This window comes from Ictalurus punctatus, chromosome 25, assembly GCF_001660625.3.
Source record: "Ictalurus punctatus breed USDA103 chromosome 25, Coco_2.0, whole genome shotgun sequence".
NCBI classification, from domain to species: Eukaryota; Metazoa; Chordata; class Actinopteri; order Siluriformes; family Ictaluridae; genus Ictalurus; species Ictalurus punctatus.
In genome coordinates, this window is record NC_030440.2 from 4,426,963 (window position 1) to 4,440,000 (window position 13,038).

At 37.3% G+C, this 13,038-nt stretch overlaps 1 protein-coding gene across 1 annotated transcript in view; it reads right to left on the reverse strand.

The window, feature by feature from the left end:
- The window catches only part of slc24a4b (solute carrier family 24 member 4b), a 61,783-nt gene that overhangs the window by 32,234 nt on the left and 16,511 nt on the right, over nt 1-13,038 (reverse strand). The window contains exon 2 of the mRNA XM_017455444.3: nt 12,269-12,379. Coding sequence (XP_017310933.1) covers nt 12,269-12,379 — 111 coding nt within the window. The remainder of the gene's footprint in view (nt 1-12,268; nt 12,380-13,038) is intronic.

Here is a 13,038-nt window from a genome sequence, read left to right on the forward strand (position 1 = left end):
AATGGCCATGTAATACAAAGCAATGCGATAGCATGAAATTAAAAATGACCTTATATGGCCATGGCCATTGTTTCGACTCAGGACAGTGGTCATTTGCTGCTATTGTCAAGCAACTGTTTGATGCTATACACAACAGTGCTTTGCGTTCGCCGACAGTAGTCGGAGCTCAAATCTTCTTTAATTCCAGACTGCTGGGACTACGGCTGCTCCTAACGCCATACAGACTTCATATAAATCCATAATGAACTTTTTCACACTATCTGTTGTTACCCAGATGAGGATGGGTTCCCTTCTGAGTCGGGTTCCTCTCAAGGTTTCTTCCTCTTAAAACATCATGGGGAGTTTTTCCTTGCCACCGTCGCCACTCAGTGGCTTGCTCAGTTGGGATAAATTCGCACCTTTAATATCTGTATACCGTGTTGATATTTCTGTAAAGTTGCTTTGAGACAATGTCTATTGTAAAAAGTGCTATACAGATAAAATTGAAAGTAGGCTAAGGTTTCAGAGGCAGGAATTTGAGGAGTACAGAGAGGGGTTAAAGCAATGCAAATATGCACACACAATGCAGTATTAGTCCATAAGCACAATTAAATTAAAGCTGAATCCTGGAAATTCTCAAATTTAGAAATCCCAGCCAGACGCTTTTTTTGTCCGGGAAAAAGAGGACGTATGGTCACCCTATTTTATCACCAAACCCTGATTGATATTGTTCCACAACTTTACCCAGGGCTTGTTTTGACAGATCCTTTGTTTTCATGATGCTGTTTATTTAGGCATGTTCTCTAACCAACTCTGGGGTCGGTTAGAGGTGATGTAAGGTAATGCATTTATAATGAGATCTTGTGACACTTTACTTGCACACATGAACTCAATTTAACTAACTATAAGACTTCTAAGGGGGATTGATTTATTAATTTATGGCTTTTACCAGAATGTAACTACATCAAAACATCATACATCATGCTAACATTCAGTGGAATCTATATAAACGTGAATTAGCCTTGCAAAATAAGTATATGTTGCTATATGTTATGTTTCCAATGCCCAATTTAAGGTGATAACAGTCCTAATACCAGGTGCTATCTGAAAGTTTCCGATATTGCGCCAGTCACTAGCTATTGGTACAGAGAGCCGGAAAATGAACACAAACCAATAAGAGTGTACTAGCTAGCTCCTTCTCTAAATAATATAATATAATATAATATAATATAATATAATATAATAATTTATATATATATATTTATATATATATATATATAAATAAAAACACACACACACACACACATTTTGCCTAGTGAACTAATGTAGCTAGTCTGTACGCCCATGTCTAGACAGAAACGTGTATACAGCACATAACTCACAGTGATGTGGACATGTGTTTATCTCTTACAGCGAGATTCTACACCCAATATAATCATTGAAATATGTGAATAAATGATTGTATGATTATGGGAGAATTACAACAATTCAGCATTTTGAATATCTCCCTGTATATTAGAAATAGTAATGAAAATTAAACAGATTTAGATCTATTACATACATGGATAACCTAGACATGTCCTAGCACAATGAAGTTACTACTGTAACTCTAGCAAGTTCTACCAATTTTAATTGTGTGCGTCATCACTGAGTGGTTAAAGTGGCATTGTTCTGTGAAACAAACAATTACATTTTGTTTACGTATAAACAGTGATTTTGTTTAATATAACATTGTGATATCTTTACCTGATATCAAAAGTTAGAAGCCTACAGCAATGTGATGTTAGTAATCAGTATTTTCCCCAAAAGCAGGCAAACAAAATGTGTTTGGAACCCTTGCAGTGCTGCTTAAGGCCAAACATAATCAAAGGACTTTCATAATCAAAGGATAATCAAAATTCCTGAAAACAGAGAGCATCACACACTTAATGTCTTTTCATTTTCATCACAGTATTGTATAGTACATGAATTGCAAAGGACAGGAAATCACTGGCATTAGACTGGAGATCAGACACAGCCTACAGCAGGCAAGACTTGAGATCAAATCAAAACAGTGTAATTGTCCCAGATGGCTCTGTGAATCACAGCCATGCAGGATGGGCTAGAGCATTCATTTGGACTGTACAAATTGGTGTGAATTGTGGGATTTAGTGAGCACGTGATAGTTTACATGTTTACACTTTCAGAAATGGCAAACTGGCTGTCCCTTGAATCACAATCCCAAGAGTCTCTGCCCACTTCACACTACACAGATGAGTGAGGAGTACGAGTGAGATTTTCCTATCAGTCTTGGTCATTTGCTTGCGATTTGACTTGTGTTTACCTATGCAAGTAACTGTTCATGTCTCTTTCTTCCACTTGGTCCTTCAACTGATCTATCCATCTCCTTCCTGTCTTCTGCTTCCACATCCAGTGGACTGAATACAAAGCATGTGCACCAACCAAAGCCAATACTGCAGAGAGGGAGATTCAGTGACAGGTGCCAAAATGCACATCTATGCTATATATAGTTCTCCTGTGCTATATTCTGTACACTGAAAAGACATGCACACTTATTCAGGGAATGGATTCCACAATTCAGGTAATCAGGGTTGTTAAATGGTTTGCTGAACTTTTTGTGATGGTACCTTTATGTCCATCAAATACAGATACAAGATCACGATAATACTGCAAAAAAGGGAAAAAATGCCTATAGCCACCAACACAAATAAACAATCAGACAACTGATGAAGCTTGATATGTACGTATGAAGCAAACCCCAAACTCATTAAGCAAAGCACTTTAAAACCAGTAATACGCCCATCTTCAGGAATCATTTTCCAGAACATTTCCAGTACAAGTATTATGCAAAGAGCTGATCAATTTACAGCCCACTAATTTCTACAGTTTGCAAATCAACTAACCAACCAATCAATGGGGGGTAGGGGGTGTATGACAATGTATGGGAAGCAGATTAGGTGGTGAAACGGGTGACCCAGAAGGCGTGAGAATGCTCAGGATTTGTTAAGGCGACACTTGTTAATGACGACACTGGGGTCCCGGATCGGGTGGCGACACTGGTGCCCCGGATCGGGTGGCGACCCGGTCGGGTGACAATTCAAGGGACACTGCAACTCTTGGTATGAAGAGCTACATTCATTCTTATAACCACTGATTTAAAGCACACAAATGCAGTGGAAGCACCATATTTCTCTTACCTGTTTTCTGTTGGCGAATTTGTCATTTGATGACATTCAAAACTCACAAATAATGTAAATGCAGCTGAAGACTTATGGGACCAACACAACAATCAACGCCAATAGCACTAATCAATCATAAACAATCATGTCAGATCTCATACAATGATTTAATGCCAGATTTAATAAATGCAGGGTTTTTATTGCTCCCTTTGCATAAATCCCACATTAAGTGAACATTATTCATCACTCTCATCTCAGGACCAGTTCTTGATCAAGACAAACACTGCAAAATTCTCAGCTCCTTAATGAATCTTGATGTCTTCTATTTGTGTGTCTGTGGACCTTGCGGGCATTCAGTCAAGAAGCTGACAGTCGCCAGGACATGGTGATGGACTTTAAAACAAAACACTTAGGTAGTATTTCACTTGAGCTACTGAATTGCAATGCTGCCTACAGTCTCAGTTTGTGAATTTTTCACAAGGAACAGTTTGGCTAAAAAATATTTTTTTAAATAAATAAAAATAAGTTAAAAAAAGAAAGAAAAGAAACACAATATTCCCCTTACCCCAAATGTACTGGATCTATGCTGGATCAGCTAACCAAGTAAGCACATAACTACCAGTTTAGCCTTGTGGAAACTGCATGTCTAAATCACTCTAAGCTATAAAAGCATAATTTGCCTCCATTCCGATTCATAAAATAGCAGAATAAGTAAGTATTAAAATTAAACATGCCAATCAAATTGAAACTGATTTGAATCATTTCAGACAGATAATTTAGCCTTCAAACTTGGGGCCACTCCCTGTCCAAATCTGAGACTTGCACACAGTGAGACCAAACTATATCCTGAAAAACAAAGTCATTACAGTAATGTACATCACTGTTTTTAGCTCTGAGACTTCCTTTCGTCCATTTCTGAGACTTCCTTTCGTCCATTTCTGAGACTTCCTTTCGTCCATTTCTGAGACTTCCTTTCGTCCATTGTGGAACGTTAGTTAGTTAGATTCTATTATCACTTTTATAGCATGGAGTCATTTTCCCAGCACACTCTCCTTTTCCCCCCGCTCTCTCCAAGTTAATAAGACAGTCATGGCCAAAATGCACAAAGTCCATGGGGGAAAATTTACTGACCATTACAAAGCACTGACATTGAGAGACTCATTTCAGAATATGTGGAGGGTCTAACTTACAGGTGCCTGTGTATGAGTGGTTACTATAGACGTGTTAAAAGTTGTAGAACAACTGCAGTAATATAAAATCTGTGACACTGTAATAAGTCAATATCATAAATGCATATAATTTCATGTTTATAATATATACTAAGCAGAGAGCAGTGGGTGCAGCTGCTGACATCTGGTTCACACAGAAGTGTCAACATCAGAGCAGGGAATGGTCTGTCATGTGGGTGGGTGTGTTGATGTGTGTGTGTGTCGCGGTAAACACATGAGTGTGTAATCAGCTGGGCAAAGAGGCAAATGTGCCAGATTGGAGGCCTGTAGGAGCAGCATTCTGATAAACACAACACCACACACAGAGACATGGGGAGAGTGGAGCGAGAGAGAGGGAGAGAGAGAGGGAGAGAGGGAGAGAGAGAGAGAGAGAGAGAGAGAGAGACTACACATTATATAATAGGTGTTTTGCTTTTCTGCACTAATGGAGAAAAGCTGATGAGACTGGAACATCAAAGTCAAGGAAAGTTGTGATGCAAATACAGATGGAGGGCAGCAACATTCATAATTGTATCCATCTGAGGTGAATTAACTTGTACATAAAGCTTTGTACCCAATGTTTCTGCAGATATTTTATATCGAATACTTTCCAGTTTCAGTTGAAGGAGTCTACTCTTTTGCCTAATGCTAAAACTGTTGGCATGCTGATAAAAAGAAGTGTTATAACAACGTGACACAAGATCCATGCTGCACCCCTTCGTAGTCAGAACTCAGAAAAACCCGACCTCTGATACAGAAAAGTGTGATGGAACGGTCCATCAGCTCAGTATTCCCCGTCAAGAACTCAACATCCACCATCTGTCATAAATACACCTGACATCATGACAATATGGTGGGGCACACAGTCAGCAGTAACCAGATTTCCCTTCGCATCATTCTACTTGATAAAACTTGGGTTTAATTGATCTGTAGTTTTTGACTGAAAACTGGAAAAGGTGTTAACAGGTCCAACAACTCAAAGATAAATTTGAAATGTAATTTGTAAGATTTGTAATGTAATTCCGTTGAATTCAGCCCAATTTCACTAATGCTATATGACCACACTGCAAAAAATTATCTTGGCAAGTAAAGATCTCAAATAAAGTAAAATATATTAGGAAAAAAAAAAGTTGCAAAGTTACAATCTAATATTTTTTCATTAGAAGATATTTCTATACTTCATTACAAATATGCAATTAAACCATTAATTTCTAGACATATTTGCTAATTTTGAGCTTGTTTCAAAATTGTCTAATTCTATTAAAAATATTTAGAAATTTACACTTATATTTGTTTAGAAACATTCTAATAAAGAGAATACTAGCTGAATTTGCCTCTATATTCAAGATATTTTTACTTTCTATGATATAATTTTTTACAGTGCATTGGGATAATGATTTTGTCATTGTTATTAGTAAAGACGAAGATAGACTGTTATAGAAAGACTGTTGACCTACTTTATATTTCATTTCTCTTTAAATCATGCAGAAATAATTAATGTAGATCTTTATGTTCATCAAATTCAGAGAAATAAATATGACCTTGCTGTGGTTTCTGAGCAGAAGCACAGGAAAGCATTTTGATTAGAAACCTCTCCATGACTAAGCACACCGCATACCGACACTGGAGACTCCTTCCATAAACATTAAACAAACACCTCCTTACAGAATACCAAAGATTATGCATTGCTTTTTGTTAAACAACACTTTTTATCAATTTTTTTTATTATTAGTCTTTAGTTTTTATTCGAGTAAGTGACATGTCCGCCATACAAGTCCCTGTAAGGAGCTGTTACTAAAAAAACAATAATAATGTACTAGATCGAGTGCATTAATATAAACCAGTGATTTGTCTTGCAGCCGGCACTACTGTCAGAGCTGCTGACATAGAAACATTTATTAACACCTTCTGACCAATCAGATTTGAGAATTCAACAGTGCTGTGGCTAAACTCAGTGTTTTATAATGAGTACACTTCCTTGAGTGAGCAGGGAATATTTATCTTAACTGCAACATACCTGCTCATTTCGAGGGTTGGACTATTATTGCAAAATCAAACTAAGAATCAGTTAGCTGTACAAAAGGTCTGAGATTTTTTGTTTGTTTGTTTTTAATTTAAAATGGGGAAACAAAGTTTTAGAATTCTGAAATATCCATATTTAAATGGAAGCAAATTTGAGATAATGATCATGTTTTGTTCATTTGTACAAAAGGTCTGATTTTCCTCATGTCTAATCTCTTCTACCGGAGCGTGTGTTCAGATGACAGTCTGATGGATTTGGTCTAAAAATGGATCATAAGGTTCTGCACAAACTTGTTTAGTCCACGCTAGCTCAAGTGCACAGTGTCATTAAAGCAAAAATGTGGGACGTAACCCATACTGAGAAACTCTGAAATTCATGTAAATATTTCACAGATTCTACATTTCACTCAAGTTGTTGTCAATATTATCATCTGCAATTAAAACTGTTGTATTCAATTAGAAAAGGCATTTTCACTAGTGCTCTCAGACTTTTGGACCCCGCAGTACATGTACAGAATTTGCCAAATGCTTTTATCTACACTGACCTACAGAAGTGCGTCACTGTCTACTAAATTATACACTTATGCAATGTGTAAAGAAACCCATAAGCCCAAGGCACTGCCACAAACAGGAGTCAGTGTTGATGTACGACTGCTTTATTGCACGTTAGAATTGCCTCTTCAAAAGTGCCCATTCTTATTAAAGGCTTATTATAGACATCATTCTTCAGTCTACTTTTGAAGCGATCAAAAGAGGTTCTCCCTTTCCAGAACCTTCAGACTAGCTGTCCTTCAGTGGTGGAATGAACTTCCAACCTCAATTCAGACCGCAAAATCTGTCACTACCTTCAAAAAACAGCTAAAGACCCACCTCTTCCATGAACACCTAACTAACCCCTAAAATGCCAAGCCACATTATCCTTTTAAAAAATAAATACTTGTTTTTCTAAAAAATAAAAAACCCTGACTCTGGCTCTTACGCCTCTATTCTGCACACTTTGCTTATCTAGAATTCAATTAAAAGATCTTGTATGGTAGCGCTGTTTGTATTGTTCTCTGCTTGATATATCGCTTTGCTTGTGTTTCCTCAATTGTAAGTCGCTTTGGATAAAAGTGTCTGCTAAATGAATAAATGTAAATGTAGATCAAAAGGACTCGGCTGTTCAGACAGTTAAGGAGAACCAATTTCACTGTTCAAATGCTATTCCAATTTTCACAATATTTACATATTCAATGCCTAAAAATCTACATTTAATTTTTAAATGGAAACAATTTTCCTAATTAGCCTTCTTACCATTTTGCTAAATAACCCATGTGGTGTTTTAATGTAGGAAAAAAATCTTGTATGGCGTATTATATTTTACATTTTTAATATGTTTTTTCATGGAATATAGTACAGTTGTATTTAAGTACTTAATTTCCAACAGACACTTATTGGAGACATTTCTTTTGAATTTTATAGGGTTTCTGTAATGAACTACAGGTTCTCCTATGCTATCATGTTGGACCTCATGTGGTGAGCATCTAATGTGAAGAAGTCTGCTAATTGTGTCTGTGGTAACACCTATGAAATGTAGAATACACCTAAATACCAGCAACTTTGGATAAATAGTGCATGTGTAACATTAAAGCTTTGGAAAAATGATGGTGTACAGACAGTCAGCTGTGCAGAGAAAAAGACAGATAGGGATGTAGACAGACAAACAGACTGACAAAGGGACACACAGAGACATATACAGAGAAAAATACACTCAGACAGAAATGATCAGAGACAATGAGACAGACAGTAAGACAGTCATATACAAGTAGAGAGATGGACAGTCAGACAAACAGAAAGACAGTTGGGCAGACCAACAGATGCTCAGACAGAGAGAGAGAGAGAGAGAGAGAGAGAGAGAGAGAGAGAGAGAGACGCACAGAAAAAGATGATAACAGTCAGAAAGGTGGTGAGATAGTCAGAGAAGACAGACAGACAGTTTGGCAGAAAGACAAAAAGATTACAGATAAATAAACAGAAACACGGACAGGCAGTCACACAGAAAAAAAAAATAGTCATGGAGAGAGATGGAAAATGTCAGAGGTGGGGAAGAGATCATTAGACAGACAGACAGACAGACAGACAGACAGACAGACAGACAGGGACTGTCAGCAGAGTTGGGTATAACACATTACAAAATAACACGTTACTGTAAACTTTTTTTCTGATAACGCAGTAATGTAATGCATTACATTTTAAATTTATGTAATTTAGTTACTGAAGTCAATAAAATTGTTACTTTGTTACAAATTTATTGTTAAGAAAACAAAAGTAAAATGCATTTTTAAATTAAAATCATGTTTTGCGCGGCTGCCGGGGCGTAACCCGGCCTGGGCATTCAGGGCCGCGAAGATTTTTTCTTTAGCCCTGAATAATTCTCCCTTGGAGTGGTGTGTCACAACGTAACTGAACGTCAGTAAAAGAAGACGGCGGTGTTGTAATAAGTCAGAACAGAGGCGAGATGAATCAGACAGGGTTTACAGGAAAATACGTGGAAACACTCATGTCTTATTGACTGAGAGATCTCTCAATTCTGCTAAATGCTAGCTCATAGTCAGTGAGAGGAAAAATTGAAACTGAAACAGTAACATCCTCTGATGCTGAGCAGGAAAACAAGGTGTTTAAATATCTGTACAAGTTCCAGTTTACGTGAACATGATATGAGCAGGGCATGAGGACAGATAATGTACTCTGCATGGCTCTGTAGCTAAACCCATACAGTGATAGCTTAGATGTTCCTCTCCTTAGCTAGCGACACCAAACTAGCCTAGTTAGAAATGTTTTATATTTTATCGGTCTCGTATTCCTACAAACAGTGACAACACCTGAGGCATGTTTTATGATAAATCTAGCTTTTTTTGTATTTATGTAGGTTTTATAGGATTTGAAATGAACTTGAAAGTAAAGTAATTAGTATCTGATTACTGTATGTAAAAAGTAATGTAATCAAATAGCAATTTTAAGAAGCATTTATTTTTTGAGTAATTTACCCAACACTGACTGCCAGAAAGATGCCCCACAGAAACATCTATTACTCTTTCCGTCTAATGTATGATGGTAAACTTACTTCAAATAAACAACCCACTTTTACACAAGCCCAGGAGTTTCATCAAAATGATGCTCAGATCTTTTATGTAACGAGGTCAGAAAACTTGCATGAATAGCAAACAAACAGCACGACATCCCCACACACCCAGCATACTGCTGAGATCTCAGAACGTCTGGCTTTCTTTAGAACCATTAAGGAACGAGCAGAAAACATGGCACAAGCCAACAAACAAAGCTTTACATAATACCCCCAACCCCCCCCCCCCCCACCCACACGCCACCACACACACACACACATCAAGCTGCAGCTCAAACACATAGAACACACAGAGTATGTGTATAGGTGTGGAATGTGGAACTCAGGCCACATGAATTCAAAGCACAGTGTTAATGTAGATTCATCTGGTCATTATCGCAAAATAAACACTGATATGAAGCACCACATTTATTTAGTTAGTTAGTTAGTTAGTTAGATAGGTAACACTTAACAATGGACATTGTTACCGAGCAGCATCACACTGTGCCCAGGATAGCCTCAGATTCCTGATCATGGCTGACTGGAGTGCAACCCAATGTGGTCTTCTGCTGTTATAGCCCATCCGGCCCAAGATGCAATGGGTCATGCAAACCATTAGTTTTTGAACTCAAGCATTTTGATTAAATTGCACAACAAGAGTAGCAGCACAGTCTACTGTACATCTACAAACAAACGCAGATGTTTACCCAAAACATCTAATGACACTATGGAGGAGGTTCACCTCCCACAACACACCAGTATGCTCATTAGAGAAGCTGGAGAAGGAGCAAAAGGATGAAAATGTTGTCCCATAAATAAAGCCATATTCATTTGTGCCTGTACAGAGGTGGTGATTTAAATGCTAAGGCATCCACAGCATAGTCTCCTCCAAAAACTACTGGAACAGCAAGGCCAAATTTGTGTGTGGTTGTTTTTGCTATACACCGAAGACATTTGGGTTTGAGATCAAAATATGAAGACGAGACAAAATAGATCAGAATTTCAGCTATTCCTTCTTGATATTTATATCCAGACATGTTAAACAACTTGGAACATGGCACCTTTGGTGGCAGACCACCGAAGGGGGGTTCCCCTTCAGTCTTCTCTTCAGGAGGTGAAATGCTGCTCAATTGGGTTAAGATTTGTTGATTGACTTGGCCAGTCAAAAACCAGATTCAAAATGGCTTGTTTTTCTCCCATAGACAGCTTTCTGGTCTTCATGTTGGTTTATCCATGGAAACCCAGGGCTCAAACCAAGAGTAAACAGTCAGAGCTATTCATTGTTTAAACAATCAATTTAACAGGACATGCCTAGGCAACAAGAAACACCAGTTAGTCACATGTTACAATATTTTTGATCACTTGAAAAATGGGTGGGTTCAAAGAAAAGGTGCCATGTTCCAAGTTGTTTAACACGTCGAAGTAACATTTAGGAAATGAAAGCTGAAATTACGATTTTATCATCTCCTATTCATCTTTTGATCTTAAACCCAAATGTATTTAGTATATAGAACAAAAGAACTGGCTTTGATGCTCTAATACTTTCAGAGGGGACTGTACAAATGATCAGATAGCTAAAAATGTAAACGTTATGGGAAAATAAGCTTTGAAATAATAAGAGACAGTGTTGGATCAGTTTTTCAGCTTTGTGCACGAGCACAACAGATTTAATAGATAACGGGAGGTATGCGTGAATATATACTGGCCCATGGGGTAGTTTGTTTTCCTCTCCGTGTGATGCTCAAAAAATGCAACTAAAATAATGAAACATGTTTCTCATAACTCCATGTCCCCCTTTTTTTTATTTATTTTTTTTTTAAATGAAAGCGTCTGATCTAGACTATGTAGTGTAAAAAACTGCACTGGTCCATTTAACTGAAAACATAAAACTGTTACAACTACATTCTTTAAAATAACTGCGCAAAAAAAATTTAATTTATATATATATATATATATATATATATATATATATATATATATATATATATATATATATATATATATATATATATATATATATATATATATGTCTCCTGCTAAATCTTTATGGACAGTTTTAGGTTATGAATGGAGTGCGATTTGAATGGTGGTACTGTACAGGTTAGGTGGGAACCAGTCAAGCCAAAAGATTAGGGATGGGGAGAAAATAACCCATGCCTCACAATTCTGTCTTGAACAAATCTGCACTGATGCACAAAAATGCCACAATCAGACTTTAAATTGAATAAAGTTAATAATACTAGATACCTCTGAAGAAAAGAAAAATGCTATCATCAGACAGGGCTGTCGAATTTTAATTACTTGAAAGATTTCGAATTCAAAACCTCATTGTTCAAACAGAAATGCTGCAATGATTCGGCCTGGAGGTGTTGGATGTAATAAAGAAAGATGCTGTGTGTGGGATGTAGATATGCAACTCAGCAATGCAGCAGCCTATTACTGGAAAATCAGCTTTCCCTCTGGAGCCAGCCATTAAAAGAGATATGATTTAAGCCATATTATCTGTACATCAAAGGTAGGCGCCGTAGAGCAGGAAAAAGCAGAGGAGGACGAACCGAAGGAAAGAGTGCAGGTAATCCTGAGAGATCGCAGACAAGATTTTGATGATCGTGTAATCTCGTCAGCTGGCACTCTTCAGGAGAGATGGAGAAGTTAATGGAGTCTACTGCTTATTTTTATACCACAGAGATGGAAACACCAGCAATGCTGAGACCCAAAGACGTGTTCCACTTCTCCAAGACCTCATGTCTAAATTTGCAAGGACTGTGATGATCTCCTACCTGGCTCAGTACAGTTCTTCTCCACAGTCTCGTTGTTTTGCGCCAAGGCCATCAGTCTCCTGCCCCAATGGGGGTCAACGTTTACCCCTCCATCTACGATCATTCCATGGCCTGGAGAAAAATGGAAATGCTGGTCATTTCACCACATTGAGCTTCAACGTACAACACAAAAAAATAAATAAATAAATAAATAAAAATTTAAAAAACACATTTTACATAAACTGCCATTTAAAAGCACATCAAGCTGGTATAAAAAGACATGTCCTAAAATGCATCATGTCCAGGTTTTATCTGATGGCTCCCCAATTCTAGTAAGATTGAGTTGTATGACTGATGTGTGATCAGATTGATTCACATCCTGATAAACCACATTGCAGCCTCGACACAATCTCATTGTTTCAAGGAGTAACATGTGTCCTATAATTCTACCAAATCATAATCGTTAGCTGTAATAATTGGAAGCCATCATAAAAGGTTAGACTATTGTTCGTGAACTAAATAAATAAATAATTACTACCAGCACCTGACTAGCAGCTGACTTCTTGTAGCCATGTTTGAAATTGGAGAAAGATCACATGACAGGAAATTCAAACATGGAAGTTCTAGCATGGTGACTTGAGGTGTAAATGTTCACACATGGCCATTTTTCTCAATTAAAATCACTAGCAAGAGGTGTAATAATGGCAAACAGACCAAACATTCTTGTGAAAGTAGTGTAATGCTACTTTGTACAGATTTAAGGAAAGAAAATGTACTTGTTAAGATTAAGA